Source organism: Loxodonta africana, chromosome 2, assembly GCF_030014295.1.
Source record: "Loxodonta africana isolate mLoxAfr1 chromosome 2, mLoxAfr1.hap2, whole genome shotgun sequence".
Lineage (NCBI taxonomy): Eukaryota > Metazoa > Chordata > Mammalia > Proboscidea > Elephantidae > Loxodonta > Loxodonta africana.
Window position 1 is genome coordinate 155,921,103 of NC_087343.1, and position 24,174 is coordinate 155,945,276.

The 24,174-nt window shown below is 43.0% G+C and overlaps 1 protein-coding gene across 19 annotated transcripts in view; it reads left to right on the plus strand.

The window, feature by feature from the left end:
• Positions 1–24,174, plus strand: part of ARHGAP26 (Rho GTPase activating protein 26) — a 544,325-nt gene that overhangs the window by 137,506 nt on the left and 382,645 nt on the right. For all 19 annotated transcript variants that reach the window (XR_002786201.2, XM_064277594.1, XM_064277597.1 and 16 more), the window contains 4 exons: positions 2,705–2,800; positions 4,422–4,483; positions 8,712–8,783; positions 16,649–16,750. Coding sequence is in view for 18 of the 19 variants with exons in the window: in XM_064277594.1 (XP_064133664.1) it covers positions 2,705–2,800; positions 4,422–4,483; positions 8,712–8,783; positions 16,649–16,750 (332 nt within the window). In the remaining variant the exon portion in view is untranslated. The remainder of the gene's footprint in view (positions 1–2,704; positions 2,801–4,421; positions 4,484–8,711; positions 8,784–16,648; positions 16,751–24,174) is intronic.

The following is a 24,174-nucleotide window of genomic DNA, read 5'->3' on the forward strand; positions in this document are numbered from 1 at the left end:
TCCCAATGCAATGTGTCTTTTGATTTCTTTACTGCTGCTTCCATGGGTGTGGATTGTGGATCCAAGTAAAATGAAATCCTTGACAACTTCAATCTTTTCTCCATTTATCATGATGTTGCTTATTGGTCCAGCTGTGAGGATTTTTGTTTTCTTTATGTTGAGGTGTAATCCATAGTGAAGGCTGTGGTCTTTGATCTTCAGTAAGTGCATCAAGTCCTCTTCACTTTCAGCAAGCAAGGTTGTGGCATCTACATAATGCAGGTTGTTAATGAGTATTCTTCGAATCCTGATGCCCCGTTCTTCTTCATGTAGTCCAGCTTCTCACATTATTTGCTCAGCATACAGATTGAATAGGTATGGTGAAAGGATCCAACCCTGATGCACGCCTTTCTTGACTTTAAACCATGGAGTATCCCCTTGTTCTGTTTGAGCGACTGCCTCTTGATCCATGTACAGATTTCTTACGAACACAATTAAGCGTTTCAGAATTCCCATTCTCCGCAATGTTATCCATAATTTGTTATGATCCACACAGTCGAGTCCCTTACTGTAGCCAGTAAAACACAGGTAAACATCTTTCCGGTATTCTCTGCTTTCAGCCAGGGTCCATCTAACATCAGCAATGATATCCCTGGTTCCATATCCTCTTCTAAATCCAGCTTGGATTTCTGGCAGTTCCCTGTTGATATACTGCTGTAGCCGCTTTCGAATGATCTTCAGTAAAATTTTGCTTGCATGTGACATTAATGATATTGTTCGATAATTTCTGCATTCAGTTGGATTACTTTTCTTGGGAATAGGCATAAATATGGATCTCTTCCAGTCTGTTGGCCAGGAAGCTCTCTTCCATATTTCTTGGTGTAGAGGAGTGAGCACTTCCAGCACTGCATCTGTTTGTTGAAACATCTCAGTTGGCATTCCGTCAATTCCTGGAGCCTTGTTTTTTGCCAATGACTTCAGTGCAGCTTGGACTTCTTCCTTCAGTACCATCGGTTCCTTATCATATAAAATGATTGAACATCGACCAATTCTTTTTGGTATAGTGACTGTGTGTATGCCTTCCATCTTCTTTTGATGCTTCCTGCATCGTTTAATATTTTCCCTGTAGAATCCTTCAATATTGCTACTCGAGGCTTCAATTTTTTCTTCAGTTCTTTCAGCTTGAGAAATACTGAGTATTTTCTTCCCTTTTGGTTTTCTGTCTCCAGGTCTTTGCACCTGGAGACATCATAATTATGTCATCATAATACTTTGTCTTCCGGAGCAGCCCTTTGAAATCTTCTGTTCAGCTCTTTTACATCATTATTTCTTCCTTTTGCTTTAGTTACTTGACATTCAAGAGCAAATTTCAGTCTCCTCTGATATCCGTTTAGGTCTTTTTTTTCTCTCCTGTCTTTTTAATGACCTCTTGCTTTCTTCACGTATTATGTCGTTGCACAACTCACCTGGTCTTCAGCCATTAGTGTTCAGTGCGTCAAATCTGTTCCTGAGATGGTCTTTAAATTCAGGTGGGATGTACTCGAGGTCGTACTTTGGCGCTCATGGACTTGTTCTAATTTTCTTAAGCTTCAACTTGAACTTGATATGAGTGATTGGCGGTCCCTGGCCTTGTTCTGACTGATGATATTGAGCTTTTCCATCATCTCTTTCCGCAGATGTAGTCGATTTGATTCCTGTGTATTCATCAGGGGAGGTCCATGTATATAGTCGCTATTTTTGTTGGTGAAAAAAGGTCTTTGCAATGAAGAAGCCGTTGGTCTTGCAGAATTCAATCGTGTGATCTCTGGCGTTGTTTCTATCACCAAGGCTGTATTTTCCAACTACTGATTCTTCTTTGTTTCCAACTTTTACATTCCTGCATATAGGGAAGGGTATTGTTGAGTCAGATGTGGGAGCAGCTATACTAAAAAAATGGTACTGGAATGAAGGTGTTCAAGAGCTCAACACCTTTTTTTTAGTGTTGTAGAGCTCTAGTACGGGCTCTGACCCAGGCTCCTCCCTGACCTCCTTAGATGAATGGATTCCTATATGTGTCAAATAGGGGTGACAGGGCTCACTTTGTAGCTTGAGGAATTATAGCTATGACAAGAATCGTTAAAGCAAAAAAAAAAAAAAAAAAACTACTAAAGTAGAAAAGGGCCTGGTGTCATAAAGAGGTATGTACTATCTTGAATTGCTATATATATGTGTGTATGTATATATAAATAAATAATACGGAACCCTGGTGGTGCAGTGGTTAGGTGATTGTCTGCTAACCGAAAGGTCAGTGGTTGGGACCACCAGCTGCTCCACAGGAGAAAGATGTGGCAGTCTGCTTCTGTAAAGTTTACAGCCTTGGAGACCCTTTGGGGCAGTTCTCTCTATCCTGCAGGGTTGCTATGCATTGGAATTGACTCGATGGCAATGGATTTACATATATATATATAAATAAGTATAAATATAAACATATATATGTATATATCCTGCTTTGATGTAGACTCAGGAAATCTGCTAACTGCTGTATTAATACACACAGACACCCGTTGCTGTTGAGATTCCCCTGTAGGGCTTCTGAGGAGCAGCTGGTGGATTCAAACTGCCAACCTTTTGGTTAACAGCTGAGCTCTTAATTGCTGTGCCACCAGGGCCCCACTACATTAATAGGATTAAAAAGTGAACAGTTTATTTCAATAATACATGTTGTTTGCCCTCTTATTCTTCCTAGATTTGTCATCAGCGAAGCGGAAATTTGCAGATTCCTTAAATGAATTTAAATTTCAGTGCATAGGAGATGCAGAAACAGATGACGAAATGTGTATCGGTAAGTCCTCACCTTCCATGAGATAAACAGGTTCATTGTTCACCACAACTCTCAATGTCTTAGCAGGAGCTTTTTCCTGGCAAAGAAGTGGCTGAGGTTAGTAAGTAAAGATGTCCACAGTAGCAGTGGAAGGGTCAGATTATGTGATGATCAAGGGCCCAGAATATTCTGGGCTCCTCCTCAGAGTCTGCGATTTCCTTACTAACTTTCTGGCCTGCAGGAGGAAAATTGAGATTTTGCAGTGGGATTCTCCTCTCTACCTTCCTTTCGTATTCTTCTTCTGACTGGTTTTGCGACGTTCTCTCCTCCGGTCCCCCCCGCCCCTCCTACTACAGTACTAAGACCATAGATCAAAAACATACAAGTAGTTGAGGAAAGAATTAGATCAGAGGCTGTAAAATGGTAACTCTTGGGCTGGGACCTGAGTGCATCCATGTTTTGTTTGGCTCTCAGTATTTTTTTTTTTTTCTTTTAAATCTAATTATTATATGAATTGAACTTACAGAAAATTTCAGTTTTGTAGCTTCTCTGATAACTTGGAGAATCTGATGAAGGGTCACACACTCTGGTGTGGCAGCAGCTGGCTGGAGCTATGTAGCTGCGGCTGCTGCCTTCAAGTGGGCTGCAATCTCAGTGCACAGTTTACTGCGGTCGCCACCTCTCCCCTTTGTTTCCTCACCAGAGGCTGGGCATGGGCTACCATTTGCCACCATGCTGTGCTCTTGAACTCTTCACCATCACCTGCCTGTCTTCTGTAGGCAATGCTGAGCTCAGAGGATTTTCAACGTCAAGACATCTTTCTTTGCCAGGCCCTAGTCATTACACCTATTCTTCTTCCCTGGGCATCTTGGTTGACTCTATTACATGAGCAAGAATTGGGAAAGCTATATTGAATTAATGATTTTGTCAAATGTTTATTGAGTCCCATTTGCCACACAGAGTGGCCAGGATCTGGGGATGAGCAAAGGTAGTTAAGAGACAGTTGAAAGCAGTGAAAATGCATTAGTCTTTAACTCCTGGGTATCTGGAAGCTTTTCACAGTGCAGGGCTATTGCACTTAATGCCTATTGCCTTTGCAAATAATTCTGGTCAGGGAGACTCCCCACCTATGACCGCCTTGGTACAGGCTGCCTTCTAGTAGCTTGAGGACTCAGAGGAGGAACCCAAAGAAAAGGCACAGATGTGGTTTGTGGTGCCAGCGGCACTGTTTGTTTAGATTTGGTGTCAAAGAAAAGGTTGGGTTCTGACGCAGCCCCACAACAAAGGTTGAGGAGGTCAAATCCTGGGCAGGAAATCCTTCAGCTTCTAAGTGGAATTCTGCCCCTTCCAGCCTGGGGCCTGGGAGCCCGCCAGCAACTCAACAGTCATGGGTACTCTCAGGAATAGGCAGGGCTTTTCTTTGAAGAATTTTTTCCCTACCCATAGTGCCAAGTGGGATCAGCTTGTATTTTGGGATCGTCCTTGGTAGTTAATGATTAAAAGATAAGGGGAGCCTTGGGAAGCAATTGACATTAGACCCCTGTGTGTGCCAAGGGATTTAAATCCAAAACATAATATCTGGAGCTGAAGGCTTTCGAAGGCCTATTGCTGTCCTAATTCATGACCCCTTTTTCTTTTCCAGCAAGGTCTTTGCAGGAGTTTGCCACTGTGCTCCGGAATCTTGAAGATGAACGGATGCGGATGGTGAGTATAGTTTGATTAGTCTTGTCCTAAGACAGCATAGTCACATCAAGGGGACAAAGGATTTGTTGCCATAGGAACCGGGCTGCAGTCCAGGCCCTGTCACTTGAGCGTGAGTACTAGGAGCTCTGGAGCAGGCCTCCTAGTCTCTGAGCCCTGGTTTCCTCATCTCTGCAACGGGCATCTAAATATCTAGTTTACAAGATTTGGAGCCTTTGGTAGATGGTAAAAGATTATTCTGGGTGATTTTAGAATGGCATTGTTGTTCTCCTAAAGATTCACTCTTAAGATATGTACATAAGGTACATGATTTAAGGGTGGACCTTTTGAATTATTTAGCTTTTTTGGGGCCTCACACGCTTTCCTGGAAGGACAGGAATAAAGGTGCCACACTCTGCTCTGCCTTTCTCCCCTTTTTATTAAACCTGCCCAAGAGCTTTTCGAGGACAGAGATCACTTCTTACTTCACTTTTAATTCCAAGGCACCTAAAATAGTGCTTGGCATGTAGTAGGCACCCACAAAAAGGGTACTTAGTCAGTTAAGGTAACTATAAGAAGCTCTTTAAAGAGAGACATTTTGCACATTCAAGAATCAAATGCACCCTGAGACTGTGGTCCATGGACACTCTTTTTAACTCTGTACTGAAGTAACTCCTGAGGTTCATCCTTCAGCTAAAGATTAGACAGGCCCATAAAACAAAATGAGACTAAAAGGGCACACTAGCCTAGCGGCAAGGATAGGAACAGGGGACAGGAAGGCTAGTAATGAGGAACCCAAGGTCGAGAAGGGGAGAGTGTTGACACATTATGGGGTTGGTAACCAATGTCACAAAACAAAAGGTGTATTAATTGTTTAATGAGAAACTAGTTTGCTCTGTAAACGTTCATCTAAAGCACAATAACAAATAAAAGCAAACAAGCTTAAAAAAAAAAAATCAAATGCAGATCTCCAGGTTCTTTAAGGTATCTTTTGTACTAGGGTTTATTCTGATGTGGCCCAGCATCGGTGGATGAGACATTCCACGTTCTCAGGAAGTTCTTTTACGTCTTCCCCCATATCCCTAAGATACCGGGGTGAAGCCTGCTCTGAGATCCTCTGCTGGCTCCAGCTCACTGGGCCCTGGGAGGGCTTGTCTCTAGGCAGCAGTACTCCAAAGACTTGTGAAAATTCCACCAATACCATTTTCATCTCTTCCCGTACTAATGACTGACACTTTGATCACATAAGTCTGTCAAGATATATTATGCAGCTAAGTACTTGACATATGTTTTCTCTTTTAATCCACACAGTGGCTCTGTGAGGTAGTGCCTATACTATCCCCATTTCCCAGGTGCAGAAACTGAGGTTTTCAGATGTTAAGTAACTTGCCCAAGGTCACACAGTTCCTAAGTGACACAATCTGGATTCAAATCCAAGCCTGCACTTTACCAAAGAATGTGGGAATTTCCTTAAATTTCCAAATAGAACAGAAGCCTCTCACCTTTTGCCCTGCAGGGACAGATTGAGAGCCCTACTTCCCTGATTGCTCACTGCTGGTTAGTTGAACCCGAATCCGGAGGGTAGTGACGGCAGCAACGTGGTGGTGGTGGGTGGAGGCAGGGGAAAGTGTGTGTGTTTGTGCACGTGCTGTTGCCTGAGAAAGGGAAGTGATTCTTTGGAGTCTGATTCTTGGCTGAGTTAGTGTTTGAGGGCGGGGGTGTGGTGAGCAAATCATGACGAATACCCTGCACATTGCTATGCCCTGTGGTAAGGGAACAATGGCTAGATTATACTTTTCAGCTTGCCTCTGCAATTTTGTTATTAATGTCAGTGATTGAGTTTTTACTGTCTGCATATGGGTATCTGGCCATCACAAGCCCCTTCCCTACCTCCTTTCCCTGTGACAGCTGCATCATCCATTCAGCTCAGCTTCCAAATCCAACCTCCTTTGGGAAGCCTTCCCTGACTCCCTGGGGTATTTGGCCATCCTTTCTATTTTCTGGAGTCCCTGGGTGGTGCAAGTAGTTGATGTGTTTGACTGCTAACCAAAAGATCAGAGGTTCAAATCTACCCAGAGGTGCCTTGGAAGAAAGTCCTGGCAATCTACTTTTGAAAAATCAGCCATTGAAAACCCTTTGGAGGACATTTGTGCTCAGACACACATGGGGTTGCCATGAGTCAGAGTCAATTTGATGACAACTGCTTTGGTTCTATTAATATCCAGTTCAGGCCTCTGATTCTACATTTACCACATTGTGTCCTGATAGTCACTGAACATGTCTGTGTCCCATAGTAAATGTGAATTCCTCAAGGGCAGAGAATGTGATTCTGTGCCCCCAACATCCACCACAGTGCTGAGAACTGAGTGACCATTATGCAGTCCTAAGACCTTTAGACCCAGAGGGCCGTTATTGATCCCCATCTGCAATCTGCCATTTGACAGATGAGAAAACTGAGGCCTTGTCAAGGCTGGTAGCATGTAGTAGCAGGACTGGGACAAGGACTTGGGTATCCTGCTTCTCAGGTGAGCAGCTGAATTCTTTTCTATATTTAGCATCTACTTAGGGTTGGAAACCCTGGTGACATAGTAGTTAAGAGCTACAGCTGCTAACCAAAAGGTCGGCATTCCTTGGAAACTATGGAGCAGTTCTACTCTGTCCTATAGGGTCGCTCTGAGTCAGAATTGACTTGACAGTGGTGGGTTTGGTTTTGGTGGGTTAGGTTTGGCTTCTCAACCCTGAATAACGTGGAGAATTTACAAAATACTGATGTCTGAGAAAAGGCGAGAAAATCCAATTTATGTGGTCTGGAGTATGCCCTGGGCATTGGGGTTTTTAAAAACTCCCTGGTGATTTTAATGTGTAGGTAGGGCTGAGGATCACTGACTTAGGGGCTCAGGACACCATTATGAGCTTTAGAGACTTGGGGTTGATTTGTGGAGAAGAAACAAGTGAACCAATTAAGCAGCGTTAAATAATAAATATCAAAAAACTTGCAACACTCTAGTGTTAAAATGAGCTTTTCTGAAATAAGTGCTCTCAAATGTGGGAAATGAATCTGGAGACCTGTCTTCTTCCGTCCCTCACATCCACTCAGTCCTTTGCTGTGTCCATCAAGGGCTTCTGGCATTCACTCTGTTGGTTTCGTTGCAGTGGACATGCATGTGATTTAGAAAACAACGCTTTGTTGCGACAAGATTCCTGAAATAGTTAGTTGAGCGAACAGTGAGCAATGAATGATGTAAGAAGAAAGATTGTTAAATATTGTACTGCCTTAGAAAAGACCATAGACTCTTACAGCTGGAACAGTCCAGCCCACTCATTTTGCAAATGAAGAAATTAGAGCCTAGAAAGGTTAAATACTTTGCCCATGGTGACACAGTTGGCAGCAGATCAATGAATCATTAATTCATTCATTTAGTCATTAAAAATCTTAGTGCTCCGTTGTTCCAGCATTCGTCTGTGTTCTTGGGGATAGTGGTGACCAACAAGTATAGACAGGCATAATGGTGAGCAAGAAAATTACACCTGGCATATGCGTTCTGAAGAAAACACGTGGTGGGGTGGTGGGAAGTTTTTTGGATTGCATCGTTGGTCAGGAAAGGCCTGACCTTTAAGTTGAAACTTTATAATAAGGAGCTGGCTATGTGAGGATTTGGGGGCAGAGCATCCAAGGCAGAGGCCCTGAGGTGGGACAAGTTTGGTGCATTTGAGGATTGGAGAGGACAGTGTGGCTGGATAGAGAGCCTGAGGGAGTAAGCTCTATGAGATGAAACTGAGAGGCAGGCAGTGGTCAGGAGGCACGAGATGTCTCCACCCCAGTCCAGACCTGGTCAAGATCAGGCTTAGAAGGTTTGTCATGCCACCAGACGTCCAAAGGTGCTTTGTTTTTTGTTTGTTTTTAACCTAGGCTCAGGGGAGAGGGAACATTGAAAAGAGGATGTCACCTGACACTTGAAACTTAGTCTCTGGTCTGTCACCAGCTCATCTCTGCTTTCAAGATGTTTGCTGAGATTTTTAGAGTGGCTCATTTTTACCTTTAAAGAATCAATATTAATCATGCCCCAAAAGAACTGATGACGTTGAATTGACACGCTGTTAATTCAAGTGTTGTGAGCAGCTCACGCTCACACAGTGTTGCGCTATCAGGTTTTACACTGAGATACCAGAGCTGTTGTACTTCTTTACTGATGCTGCTTTTGTACCTCCTCCTCCCACCCCCCGCCCCCGGCCCTCTGTTCCTCCTCTCCAGATTGAGAATGCCAGCGAGGTGCTCATCACCCCCTTGGAGAAATTTCGAAAGGAGCAAATTGGCGCTGCCAAGGTAAGACTTCCACAAAACCTTGTTCTTGGATTTTAAGGTTGGGGGTGTGGAAAACGCAACTGCAGGCCCATCTGCTTCAGTAAATCTTCCTGGGTAAAGAAGCCTTGAGCCCAACTCTCCTGTTTCACAAGTGACTGAAGTTAGACTGTCTGAGGGGTCAACTCCATGAGCAACCATTCTAGCATTTTGCTATGTAATCACTTAGTGCTAATTCTAAATCATCTAGAGATAGAAACTATGCCTCCTTTATGTTATTAGATAGCTGTGTGCTTGGGCAATTTTTTCAAGAGAAACTGAAATACCAGAGTTTTAATGGGAAATTTCCTGGTTTTTAAAAAATGTTGGAAAATAATTTAAAAGTTCACCTTAAACATAGTGGAGATACAAACAAACAAAAAAACCCAGCCACCTCCTCAGCACTGTTTCAGCCCAGAGGTCACCAGTTGATGTTATTGACCTAAAGGGATTGCAGCCAAAACTTGGCAGATTTTCATGTGTTATTGGAACACCGCAGAGAGAATCCTGCTCACTTGTAAAGGGTGAAAGAGAAAGTGCCTTCTCCAGGGCTCCCCTGCCCTGGGTAATTCACTAGGAAATTTCAGCCAGCGTGACCTTCAGTAGAGTGTTAGAGGCCACCTGCAGGGAAGATGTTTTCATTGGCATTAGTGACAGCAAAAGGATTTTCCAGATTTTCTGCCTGTTTTCCTGGAACTGTGAGTCAGTTGTGCTATAGTCCTTTGCTCTACCTGCAGGGGTTTGGGACTCCATCACCCTCTTACTCTTTTAGGTGGTAAGGATTTTACTCAGTTGTAAAATGGCTTTGAGGAAGTGATTATAGGTGGGAAAAGATACCTGAAATGTAATGAATTGGGCTTCTATCTCTCTTTTAAGGAAGTGTGTCTACTTTCTGGAAATAAATAAGATTGGACCCAGAAAGATTTCATTGACTCACAGTCATTCAGAGGAATGGTAGCCATAGTTTGAAGGGAGGGACTGTGGTAAAGATTTTCTCCCATCTACAGCACTTCTATAACCATTTTATAGTCTACATTTACAAAGAGATTGGAGCTGGTTGGTTTTATATCAGAGACTAAGCAATGTGCAATTTAAAGGAAATCTCGTTCCACTAAGATTTTGTCCAAGACTTTGAACCAGCACCTTGATGACCGAGTATACGCTGTGTGTGAATCTTCTCTGAGCTCTCGCTGAGCAGGCCTTCCCCGCCTTGAGGCTTGTGCTTTCCCGCTCCTGAAAACACACGGCAGTGGCTTCAGAAGGTTAGAAAGAGCTTTGTGACAGAGGAAGAGCAGACCTCCTTATTGAGCTATTTTCCCAGTAGTCACTTCTCCTTCTGCGTACAGATGCCTCTCTGGCCTCTTCCTTAGCAGTAGTTTGGGGGTTACCACGGTTACCACAGAGGAGGAGCAGAAGGCCGAGTGGTCTCTCTTTGGGTTTAATATCAGTCATCTTAATGACAGAAGCAGGTTCTTTTTGGAGGATGGGCTGTAAGTGGTGAAAAATACAAAAATAAAAGAATTTAAATAGTCACTCGCTGAAACCTGTTTCCGCTCACATATATACTGTATGCTCTCATTTCCACTAAAGAATGACTTGATGCCGTTTGGGCCGATTTCTCATCCCTCCCCCTGTGTCCTCTCTTTTTTCGGTGTGCCTGTTCCTCTCCCAAACCCCCACAGTTTATTATTGTGTTGCTGTGTGCTGTTGAGTCGGCTTAGACTCATAGCGACCCTACTGTATGACAGAGTAGAACTGTCCCATAGGGTTTCCAAGGGTATAATCTTTATGGGAATAGATTTCCAGGTCTTTCTCCTACACAACTGCTGGTTGGGTTCAAACAGGTGACCTTGACCTTTTGGTTAGCAATCTATTGCTTAACCATTGTACCACCCATTAAAAAACAACGACAACCAAACCATTGCTGTCTAGTTGAGTTCAACTCACAGAGACCCCACAGGACAGAGTAGGACTGCCCCATAGGGTTTCCAAGGCTGGAAATCTTTATGGAAGCTGACTGCCACATCTTTCTCCCACATAGCAGCCAGTAGGTTTGAACAGCCAACCTTTCAGTTAGCAGCAGAATACTTTAACCACTGTGCCACCAGGGCTCCTTCAATTTATCTCATAGTGTTATGTAAATTTAAGGGAAAACAAGTACAGAAACAATACACACCCTACTAGGAGATCTAGGATTTAGTTTCAAGAATGCCTAAGAGCCAACCAGTGCTCTTCAGCTGTTTTTGGTTGCAGCTAAGTGGACGCTTCTGAACTCCGCCTGTGTGATGCTAAAATTACTTTTTCCTCCTCCTCCCCTCCCTGGTTCTGCTTTGGTTACTATAACAACCTGTTGCTACTTGCAAGAAGCAGAAGTTAGAGTGTTTGCTGTGGAGGCTGCCAGGAAGGAGGACCCCTGGGCATTCTTGTGCTAATGGGGCTACCTAGGAGTGGAACACAGCCCCAGAGCTTGGCGTAACCGTGGCCTTGTGTTTAAAGTTCTGAGTTTGGGGGAGTTGGGTTTTCCTGCATCAGAGGTGCATTTGGAGATCTGGACTCTAATGAAAGTAGAATAGACATTAGAGAGTAGTGCTTAAGAGTGGGCTCCAGAACTAGATGGCTCTGAGTCCAAATCCCACTTCTGCCGTTTGTGTGTAAATGCAGGGAAGTTTACATCTCTCCATGCCTGTTTCCTGATATGTAAAATGGGATAATAGTACTTACTTTAGAGTTATTATGAGGAAGATATGAGTGAACTTATATAAAGTGCTTAGAATACTTAGTGTCTGTCATGTAGTTAGCAGTCATTTGATGTTAGCTGTTTTATTAGATATACACAGTTCACTTGTTAAAAAAATACGTGAGAGCCTGCTCTGTGCCTGGCACTGCACTATGCACTGGTATATGGTGAGAGCAAGTACAAATGTGTTTGCCATGCTCTTGGTATGGCTGGGTAGAAAGACATTGTGTTAGGTGCTGTTGAGTCGGTTTCAACTCATAGCAACCCCGTATATAACAGAACGAAACACTGCCTGGTCCTGCACCATCCTCAGAGTTATCATTATGCTTGAGCCCGTTGTTGCAGCCACCGTGTCAATCCATCTTGTTGAAGGCCTTCTTCTTTTTCACTGACCAAGCATGATGTCCTTCTCCAAGGACTGATCTCTCCTGATAACATGTCCAAAGTATGTGAGACAAGTCGTGCCATCCTTCGTTCTAAGCAGCATTCTGGCTGTACTTCTTCCAAGACAGATTTATTCATTCTTTTGGCAGTCCATGGAATATTCAGTATTCTTCACCAACACCATAATTCAAAGACGTCAATTCTTCTTCGGCCTTCTTATTCATTTTGCAGCTTTCATATGCATATGAGGTGATTGAAAACACTATGGCTTGGATCAGGCATACCTGAGTCTTCAAGGTGGCATCTTTGCTCTTCAACACCTTAAAGAGGCTTTTTGCAGCAGATTTTCCCAACTCAATGCATCTTTTGATTTCTTGACTGCTGCTTCCATTGGCATTGATTATGGATTCAAGTAAAATGAAATCCTTTACAACTTCAGTATTTTCTCTGTCTGTCATGATGTTGCTTATTGGTCCAGTTGTGAAGGTTTTTGTTGTCTTTATGTTGAGCTGTAGTCCATACGGAAGGCCGTGGTCTTTGATCTTCATCAGTAAGTGCTTCAAGTCCTCTTCACTTTCAGCAAGCAAGGTTGTGTCATCGGCATAATGCAGGTTGTTGATGAGTCTTCCTCCAATCCTGATGCCAATTTCTACTTCATATGGTCCAGCTTCTGGAATTATTTGCCCAGCATACAGATCGATTAAGTATGATGTAAGAATACAACCCTGATGCATATCTTTCCTGACTTTAAACCACACAGTATCCCCTTGTTCTGTTTGAACGACTGCCTCTTGGTTTAAGTACAGATTCCTCATGAGCCAATTAAGTATTCTGGAATTCCTGTTCTTTGGAATTAAAAAAAAAATTTTTTTATTGTGCTTTAAGTCAATGTTTACAAGTCAGTCTCTCATACAAAAATTTATATACACCTTGCTATATATTCCTAGTTGCTGTCCCCCTAATGAGACAGCACACTCCTTCTCTCCACCTTCTGTTTTCGTGTCCACTCAGCCAGCTTCTGACCCCCTCTGCCTTCTCATCTCCCCTCCAGACAGGTGTTGCCCACATAGTCTCATGTGTTTACTTGATCCGAGAAGCTCACTAGTATCATTTTCTATCCTATAGTCCAGTCCAGTCTTTGCATTGTTATCCATAATTTATTATGATACACACAGTTGAATACCTTTGCATAGTCAATGAAATACAGGTAAACATCTTGTATTCTCAGCTTTCAGCCAGGATCCATCTGACATCAGCAGTGATATCCCTTGTTCCATGTCCTCTTCTGAATCTGGCTTCAATTTCTGGCAGTTCTGTCGATGTACTGCTGCAATCACTTTTGAATGATTGTCAGCAAAATTTTACTTATGTGATGTTACTGATATTGTTCGATAACTTATACTTTCTGTTGGATCACCTTTCTTTGGAATGGGTACAAATATGGATCTCTCCCAGTTGGCTGGCCAGGCAACCATCTTCCAGATTTCTTGGCACAGATGAGTGAGCACGTCCAGTGCTGCATCTGTGTGTTGAAACATCTTAGTTGGTATTCTGCCAATTCCTGGAGCTTCGTTTTTCACCAGTGCCTTCAGTGCAGCTTGGACCTCTTCCTTCAGTATCATCAGTTCTTTATCATATGCTGCCTCTAGAAATGGCTGAATGTTGACCAATTCTTTTTAGTATAGCGACTCTGTTTTCTTTTGATTTCTTCCTACTTTGTTTAGTATTTTCCCCACAGAATCCTTCAACATTGCAACTTGTGACTTGAATTTTTGTTTAGTTCTTTCAGCTTGAGAAATGCTGAGCATGTTCTTCCCTTTTGTTTTTCTATCTCTAGGTCTTTGTACATTTTATTGTAATACTTTACTTTGTTTTCTCAAGCTACCCTTTGAAATTTTCTGTTCAGCTGTTTTACTTCATCATTTCTTCCTTTCGTTTTAGCTACTCTGTGTTCAAGAACAAGTTTCAGAGTCTCTTCTGACATCCATTTTGGTCTTTTCTTTCTTTCCTGCCTCTTTAATAACTTCTTGCTTTTTTCTTATATGATATCATTCTACAACTTGTCTGGTCTTTGGTTATTAGTGTTCAATGCATGAAATCTATTCTTGAAATGGTCTCTAAATTTAGGTGGGATATACTCAAGGTTGTACTTCGGTTCTTGTGGACTTGTTCTAATTTTCTTCAACTTGCATTTGATTTAGCATATGAACAATTGATGGTTAGACATAGTTGTTGTTAGGTGCCGTCGAGTTGGTTCCAATTCATAGCAACCCTAAATTCAACAGAACAAAACACTGCCCAGTCCTGGGCCATCCTAAAAATCGTTGTTATGCTTGAGCCCATTGTTGCAGCCACTGTGTCAATCCATCCTGTTGAGGGTCTTCCCCTTTTTCGCTAACCCTCTACTTTACAAAGCATGATGTCCTTCTTCAGGGACTGATCCCTCCTGATAACATGTCCAAAGTATGTGAGATGTAGCCTTGCTGTCCTCGCTTCTGAGGAGCATTCTGGCTGTATCTCTTCCAAGACAGATTTATTCATTCTTTCGGCAGTCCATGGAATATTCAGTATTCTTCTCCAGCACCACAATACAAAGGCATCAGTTCATCTTCCATCTTCTTTATTCATCATCCAGCTTTCACACGCATATGAGGCAGGATTATATCATTTCACCATACCTATTCAATGCTGAGAAAGATAGTAGACAAGAGATATAAATAAACTTCTAATTACAAATTGTGGTAGGTGCTTTGAGGGCTTACATGTGCTGGAACTTGGAAAACAAGTGATGTTCTTAATAAAAAGGAGGTAGGTTTAATTGATGCGAATCTCACCATCACACCACCACCATCACTTACCAGTTACTGAGCAGTTTCCCTATTTTAAGCACTCTGCTAAGCGTTATATATGATTTTTTTCCCATCTAATCCCAATAGTCCCCTTAGCTCTATTTGGTTATATAGTATTTGAGCTAAAAGAAGAAACCTGAGTGATTATTTCTTGCAATCATCCTCAATTTATAGATGAGGAAACTGATTTCTGGAGATTAACAGTGATTTGTTTATAGCGGCGGGAATAAATTCCAGAAGGCTGACCCTCTGCCCAATATCTATCTAGCCTCCTCCTGTGAAGTTAATTCTGACTCATAGTGATCCTATAGGACAGAGTAGATCTCCCCCATAGGGTTACCAAGGCTGTATCTTTACAGAAGCAGACTACTTCATCTTTCTCCTGTGGAACGGCTGGTGGGTTCCAACCGCCCAATTTTCAGTTAGTAGCTCTTTTAATGAATTCTCTAAAAGGTGAAAACCTTCTTGTGTCCTGAGTAATTCTGAGTGATACCAGCCTCCCATTTTAAGAGCATTATTTAAATCCTAATAGAGTTATTACTTGTAGAGGACTTGCCCTGCTTTTCTCGAGGGCAGAAGCTGCTTCCCTTCCTCTTTAACTTTGGCGTCCTCTTAAATGTGGAACGTGGAATGTGGAGGCTGGAGTTGCCAGCATGTCACAGAATGTGACTCATGTTCCCTGGCCTTTTTCACCTCTGGCCAGCTGAACTGCCTCAGCACCAGGGTTGTCCTTGTTGGGGTTGCAGACAAGGCCGATGGGAATGGATATGTGAGCATTAATTGTAGTTGATACCCCAGCTCAAAGTCACTGGCTTCTATAAAGGAAAAGTGTTGTTTGAATCAAATATCTTGCCCGTGGCCTCGCTCAGATTTGAAGGAGTAATGTCTCCTCAGGGACCCTTGGTGGCAAAGTGGTTAAGTGCTAGGCTGCTAACCAAAAGGTTGACTGTTTGAACCCACCAGCTGCTCCATGGGAGAAAGATGTGGCATTCTGCTCCCATAAAGATTACAGCCTTGGAGACCCTATGGGGCAGTTCTGCTCTGTCTTATAGAGTTGCCGTAAGTTGGAATCTACTTAACAGTATGCAACAACAACAACGACAGGCACACTTCACATAAGGTGTACCCAAGTTTGTGTCATGCCATTATTACTTTTTATTATACCATGAGCAATTTTCCATGTGACTGTATAGCTTACTAATTATATTTCTTGCATGTCCCATTATTTAATTATTTCAAGCCCTATCCTTGTTCAGTGATATCGCTTCTATTGTTTTGCTATTATAAATGGTGCTACGGTGGACACGTTGTGTGGCACATTCTTCTTTATTTTGAATCATTCCTCGCTTAAAGACCCAGATGTTGTATTGTGTTAAGAGATATTTAGGTCTTTATATTAAGAAGTACTTTTTGAGCACTATTCAGGCTGATCTAGCCTTAGGCTAGACTTGTCCAATTATATATAGCTGTAGATAGATCTTCCTTCTTTGCAATTATTTTCGTAGTGAACTCCCCCGCTTCCCCTTTCTTTGGCTTTGAAATATCCTCCTGGGTTAGAAAGTAGAAATTTTCTGCTTTCACAATTGAAGTCCTTAGAAGGCGAAATCCTGATTCTGCCACTAATGCTGGTATTTACCTAATTTCTGCATAGCGGTGCCTGTTTAATAGACATTCAAACCCACCAGTCTGTTGCTGGATGGTTGCATGGTGTAGTGGGTATTATTTGAAGAGTAGCCCATCTACTGCTGCTCTTATCGTCTGAGGGAACTAGCTATGCAGCTGTGAAGAAGAGAAGAAGACCAAGACTGTTTTTATTCATGCAGCATCTTATTCTCTTTTTTTCTTCTCCCCCCTCTTGTCCTTTGTTCTCTTTTTGCCAGGAAGCCAAAAAGAAGTATGACAAGGAGACAGAGAAGTATTGTGGCATCTTAGAAAAACACTTGAATTTGTCTTCCAAAAAGAAAGAATCTCAGCTTCAGGAGGTAAGAAACTTTACTAGTATCCTGGATAAAGCGTTCACCAGTAATTTTTACATGGTGCTGTGGGAATGTGCTGGTTGCCCCAAGGGTTGGAAGAGACCTTGGACACCAGGAGCTCCATCTCCATCCTTCACCTTTATACCCTCCTGTTTGTGGCTGTCCAGCCTGTCAATGGCCAAGGAACATGCTGTTCACCAAGACCACCCACTTCCTTGTTGGGAGGCCCTAGTTGTTAGAAAGTACTTCTTCCTTTCAAATTGAGACCCACTTTCTTATTTCTCTTAACCTTACCTCTTGGCCTTAATTCTGCTCTCTGTCACTTTACCTTTTGCCTTTCTGCCTCATAGCAGTGATTTGAAATGTCAGCCTCTGAAACTTTGGTCATCCTTCGTGAATGTGAAATTTTTTATTATTTCAACCAGTACTTGACATTAATTTTTTTTTTAAACGATGCTTTATTGTCCCCTATATGTATTATGGAGTCCCTGCATGGTACCAGTGGTTAATGTGCTTGACTGCTAACCTGAAAGTTAGAGGTTTAAGTTTACCCAGAGGCACCTCAGAAGAAAGGCCTGGTGATCTACTTTTAAGAAGTCAGCCACTGAAAACCCTACAGAGCAAAGTTCTACTCTGACACACATGGGGCTGCCATGAGTCAGAATCGACTCCATGGTAACAAATACTGGTACTGGTAATTTGGTAATTTTGTTTCTAGATATAAATTATTTGACCAGCCCCCTGGTCTTCTTGGATCTGCATGGGCTCTTTTTAAAAGTAGTCCACTTGGAAAGAAAAGACAGCTTTGCAACTGCAGAGCTATGACTGTTTTTATTCATGGAGATTTTTTTGCATGGCGGCAAGGAAGTTTATGTATTTCTGGGAGACAGGGCGTTTTTCTGCTAAAAATCCAAATTTGGCTTCACTGTCATCTTATTTAGCTTTTAACGGTTTGTGTGACCTTTCTCAGGATATGTGCTAAAGAGAGGCTCTGACTGTCAGGCTAACTCTCACCCTTAAGTTTGGTTTCATTTTGAGTAAACACCCTTCCAGTGCTTGAGTCAGCAGAAGTTCATGCGGGGCTGTAGGGCTGAGAGATCTGAAAGATGAAGAGAGCTCAGATCCCAGGATTGCTGCACATCTTCAGTTAGGACTGTTGGCTTTGAAATGAGTGTTTAAACCAGTTCTTTGCGCGATGATTATGAATATTTGTCGTTGGCTCCCGTGGTTGTTGGGTAGTCAGTCAGTCCTCAACAAATGTTTTAATGTATTTTACAGGTCAGTTCTTGGCCTGATCCAGGAAACAGCAGCTGAGTATTTGGTGTGAGCTGTAGAAAGTAGAAAACACTAACCTATCCTTGAAGATCTTGTACCTGAGTAAGGAAAAAAAACCAAATGCGTGAGGAAGTGATTCTTGATGCAGCATAGCTACTCAGGTAGATCCTGTCATATGTGATTGAGAAGACCCGAGAAAAGCTTCTTTTCGTGGAATGATAGATATATAGAGGCTACTCCCAACTCTACATGGGCATGTGGGCACTAGAGGATACCCAAGGATATGTTGATTGTCCACAATATTCTTAATTCTGTTTAGGATCTTCCCTGATACCCTCACCTTTGTTTGTCATTCTTAAATAGTATCAGTTGGCATTTAGGGTTTGCAAGCTGATTTATATTTATGGAAAGCCTGTTTCGGCTGCAGTTCACAATGAGCAGAATTGTCCAGTGGTAAAATTTCCAAGAAGTTATAAATTATGGTTTGGATGACCATGCACCAGTAGTCACCTACGTAGAGCTGAGCAGGTAAGTGATTGTTCATACACACACCTATCAGGAGGCCCACAGCACAGGCATTGTGTACGACTGGCATTTCCTAGAGTGAGGTTGCCTCTCCTTGGGGTCTCTTCTGTCCTGCCTGGATATAACTGACTTGGCTTGGGATGAGTTCAACTGTTTTTTAGGACCATCCCAATGCCATCTCCCCACAAGATAGCACAGTGTAGAGGCCAGAACAGTGGGCAGCAGTTGCCGTTGTTAGTAGCTGTCAGATCCATTCCAACTCAGGGCGACCCCAAGAATGCAGAGTAGAAATGCACTCTATAGGGTTTTCAAGGCTTTGACCTTTTGGAAGCAGATCACCAGGCCTGTTTTCTGAGGGGCCTCTGGGTGAGTTTGAACCACCAACCTTTTGGTTAATAGTCCAGTACTTAACCATTTGTGCCACCCAGGGGCTCCCTAGGCAGCAAAGAGTGACCGTATTTCAAGGACTACTCTGCGGCATATTCATTGTGTGACTTGGGGCAAGTTACCTAGCCTCTCCGGGCTTTGTCGTTGTTGGGTGCCGTTGAGTCGATTCCAAGTCATAGCGACCCCATGTGACAGGGTAGAACTTCCTTATAGGATTTTCTTGTCTGTTATCCTTATGGGATCAGATTGCCAGGTCTTCCTCCTGCAGAGCTGCTGGGTGGGTTCAAAAGGCAAACATTTTAATTAGCAGCTGAGTACTTAACCATTGCGTCACCAAGGAAGCGCTCAGCTACTAACTGAAGATTTGGTGGTTTAAAACTTTGAACCACCTCGGAAGAAAGGCCTGGCAATCTGCTTCCAAAAGATCGGAGCCACCAGAAACCCTATGGAGCACAATTGTACTCTGAAACAGGGTCACCATGAGTTAAAATCAACTTGACAGCAACTCTGAGGTTTAGTTCCCTCATTTGTGAAACACTCATAAAATGCTTGTTCTGGCTGCGTCTTGCATGAGAAAGTAAACTATAGCCTGCTGCACACATATTAAGTATTATCCCTGTGACTGGCCTATTATTCCTTTCATCCTCCATTCCCAAATTGGATGGCACTCTTCCTGAGTTTGCCTGTTATATATCTCAGTGGACTTTTATTCACTGTGCTGTTTCCTTACAATTCCTGTGCTCTTTTCTTTTACCCTTTCATGCTTTCTAAGTACTTTGAGGGCCAGGATTGGGCTGCAGGTCTTTCTTGCAAGTCCTGGTCTGTTTAGGTCACTTCTTAAGCTTTGCTTTTTTTTTTTTTAATAATTATTTTCACTCATCGGAGAAAGAAATCAATGGCACATTTAAAAATCATAATTAAAAACCACATTTAAATATTCCAGTAGATTACCAAGAAATAGTTTCTAGGGCTGAAGGCATCACAGAGAATTAGAAACCCAGTTGTCTCCATCTCTCAGCTTGGAATACTCAACGTTCCCACCTTTGAGTGTGACAGGCTTGTTGACTCAGATCTGATAGCACTGAAAAGCAGCTGCATAATTTCTGGTCCGTGTTCGATTCAGATATTCAGAACTACTGGGCAGAGCTTGCTATCTTTTCAAACAATCCAGTAAGCGAGTTAGGATTTCCTAATATAACCAGGATAAACAGTAAGAGAAGAATCCAGTAGGAGATTGGATTTGAGCTGGCTTAAGCCATGTGTCACAGAGTCAGAGACACCAGCAGGAAATATCACCCTTGGAAGAGGATGTACTTTGAGTGGTTCCACATTGCCCCCTGCTGGCTGATGCTGGAACACGGATTCATCCTGTGGCTCTGGGAAGACCTAGTAGAATGTCATACTGAGGTTCCTTTGGGAGGCAAGTGGCTCCTCAAAGCAGCATGTTGAGCTACAGGCAGTAGGATGTGGCTGAGATCCTCCCTAAGGGAATGCCTGGCCTGGGAAGTGGGTTGGCATGGCTGTGTAGGAAAAACTTCCCTAGGGCATGTCTGAGTAAGCTCAGGTGTTTCTAAGAGGAAGGGACAGGATCTAGTGGAAGGAAAGAGATTCAGGACCAGTGAAATTCAGGAGATAGGCAGGTAGCAAGGCATCGAGGATCACATCCTGGAGTCATCCTGGCAAGGCTGGGGCAGCAGCTGTGTAGAGAAACTCAAGATGACCAAAACACATTGCTGGGTCTGGAGGTGTTCAAAGCCCAATATGAGAGAGACAGATGTAAATGAATAATTTTGTCACAATATGACAAGGGGCCAGTTGCCTCGCCTAGGATCTTAGGAGGGATCTCCTGGACGTCATGTCTGAAAAGGCCCTGGGGTGTAATCAGGATTCTCCAGGAGATGGTGGAAGGCATGAAGGGATTGGTGATATGGTAGGGCTGTGAAGCACATGCTGGGGATTACGGAGAATGAGCTTGGAGAAGTAGGCAGGGTCCAGGGCATGAAGGACCTTGTGCACTTAGGTGAGGAGCCATGACCTTCTCCTGTGGACTGCTCTTAAAGGATATTTTGTGTTGTAGGTGAAAGTGCTCACAGCAAATTAGAGTCCCACTCAACAATTCACACAAAGATTGTTCCATGACATTGGGTATAGTCCCAGCAATGTGTCAGCACTGTCACCATTTCCACCCCGCTTTTAAGCAAACCAAAAAAACAAAAACAAACCCATTGCCATTGAGTCAGTTCCGACTCATAGCGACCCTATAGGACAGAGTGGAACTGTCCCGCAGGGTTTCCAAGGAGCGTCTTTAAACATTGCTTTTTAATCGTACCTGAATTGAATTAAGTTTAATATAAATCTAATAATAATAACAACAACAATAATGATACTAGGTAAGAGCTTAGTTGGTAACCAAAAGGTCCGCAGTTCAAATCTACTCCTTGGAAACCCTGTGGGCAGTTCTACTCTGTCCTTCGTATAGCATCGCTATGAGTTGGAATCGACTCAACGGCAACAGGTTTTATGGTTACTTTTACTAAGAACAATAATAATAGCAGCTGACATTTATTGAATATATTTTATGTGTATTCAATACATGGAATCTCCTCAGATTCTCACAGCTTTATGAGGTATGGATGCAAATATTATCTCCATGTTACATATCACATGTGAGGAAACTGAGGCTCAGATGTTAAGTATTTGTATTCTTTTGGAGCTTGCTGCAGGCCCATAGCTAGTCAACAGAGGGGTGAGAATTTGAACCCTGGCCTCTGTTTCTGGAACCCTTTCAGCTAACCCAGTAAGCTCTCTGCTTCTCCCTCCTGGGAGGGACGTTGCACCGTGGCCTCTGAGCCATTGTCATTCAATGCCAGTGTCATGCAGGTAGAATTGGAGATCTTGGTGGTCGGGTCCAGCCTCCTCAAATTACAGATGAAGGAACTGAATTCCTTAAAAAAGTGGAAAATTGCAGAAGGTTAAAGGTCTTGCGCAGTGTGCAGTGATTACCTCAAGGTCTTTCCAGTTACTTAGTGATGATTTTCTGCACATTTATTTAAAAACCAACTTTTAGGAACATTATTAAATACCTGGCACATCTTTGATGAGCGCTACTACATTTGATTACCCAGAATTGTTCCCTGATTGCGGGATTTGAACTGATTGCTTTTAAACTCCAGACCTTACCTAGATCCTCGGAGGGTGCTTTTACAGGGCAGCCATGTGGAATAACACTGCCATCTAGTGGATGCTTTAAAAAAGTCACCGTATTCTTCAATGGCTAAGAAGCTTGCTTCAAAAACAATATTCGTTCGTTCAACAAATATTCATTGGATGCTTCTCTGTGAAGGCCTGTGTAGGCACTGTCTGTATTGTGGGGAGTGAAACAAAGTACCCATCTTCATGGACTTAAAGTGTGGGAGAATGTTTCTTTTATAAAAGATACAGAATGGCTGGTGGGTCTTGGACCATCTGATGGAGTACAGCTTCCCTAGTAGCAGGAAGGGAAGCTCTTGAGTGGTCTGCCAGTGTGTTGGAATCCTGGCTTATGACTCCACTGCAGAGGTATTTAAGGTGTAGCGAATTAATTCTATGGCTCAGAGTCTGCAGGAGAAACATATCATTCCCCTTAGGATTTCTTCTTCCTTTACCATTGGAAATGCTTTCAGGTGTTGCTTGTTGGTGCTGAGTCGCTACAGAAACGTGTCTTTGGTGCTTGCCTGATGGCTACATGGAGATTAATTTATTCATTCCACAAGCATCTACTGTTTGCTCACTGTATGCCAGGCACCATTCTAGGCACTGGGAATATGAAAGTGGACCAATTAGACAAAGTCTTTGCTCTCAGTGGAGTTTACATTCTAGGAGGCAATACACAAGAAAGGAGTAAATACAAGTTGCACATAATGGTAAGGAGATAAATCAGGAGATAAGATACTCACTGGGATAATCTATTTAAGATAATGTGGTCAAGGAAGGCTTCTCCTTGATGACATCTGAACTGAGTAGGTGACACCTGAATTGATGAGGTGACATCTGAACTGGACCAGAGGGTGAGAAGGAAGAGCCAGGACAACGTCCTTCAAACTGTGGATGTGTCATAAAAATCTAAATTATTGGGTCAAGAAATAAAATCAGCTACTGCAGAGTAAAAAATATGCGAGTGCATTGCCTTTACTCTTTTGTGAAACTTCTGTTACAATAATAAATCTATTTTTATTGGGCCATAATGTAAAAAGTAAGGAGCCTTGGTGGCATAGCGTTTAAGTGCTTGGCTGCTAACGGAAAGGTCAGCAGTTTGAATGCACCAGCTGGTCCACAGGAGAAAGGTGTGGCAATCTGCTTCTGTAAAGATTACAGCCTTGGAAACCCTATAGGGCAGTTCTACTCTGTCCTATAGGATTACCACGCGTTGGAACTGACTCAACGGCAGTGGGTTTGGTTTGCAGTGTTAAAAGTATTCCTCATGTGCATTTAATTTAAAAATACATTGGATATTTATCTTGGGGAAGAGATTTTCAGGCAGAAGGGACACCAAGTGCAAAGATAGGGAGGCAAGAAAGAGTTCTGGAGTGTCAGAGGAGAGGGAGGAGACCAGACTGGCTGGAGCACAGTGAGTAGGTTAGGGTGGAGGAGGCGAGGTTGGAGGGGTGGGCACATCACACAGGGTCCTGCAGACCCTGGCAGAGGCCGTGGGAAGGCATTAAGGGGGCTGTGAGATGACCTGATTTAGGTTTTAAGAAGGCATTCTGCCTGCTGGGTGGAGATGGGATTGGAACGTGGAGGAGCCAGGGAAGGAGAGCACGGAGACCAGTTAGTGGCTCGGTGTTGACTTGGCTAGCTTAGAGGAGGAGCAGGGCTTGAAGCCTATCTGCTCTGAAGTGCCTGGTAGTGATATAACCAACACGCACAGAACACTGCACTGTTTTCCAGTTGTTGACATCCTTTAGCTCATTTCTTCTGTGAAACGGCTCTCCTCATAAGCAAGGGCAGATATTATTATCTCCGTACTCCAAATGTGGAAAAGAGACGCAGAGAGGGTAAGTGACTTGGGCAGGGCTCACCAGCTAGTAAATGATGGACTTATAACTGGAACCCAGGTGTTTGCTCAGCTTTGCTCTCTGACTGATGCTGGACTCGGCTCTGATTTTCTCACAGGCATTTTCCTGAGGCTCCTTCATCCCTGCCTCACAGGGAGAGGCACTTGGCATATTTTTAGAATGACCCTTTTTTTTTCATCTGCAGTGTCA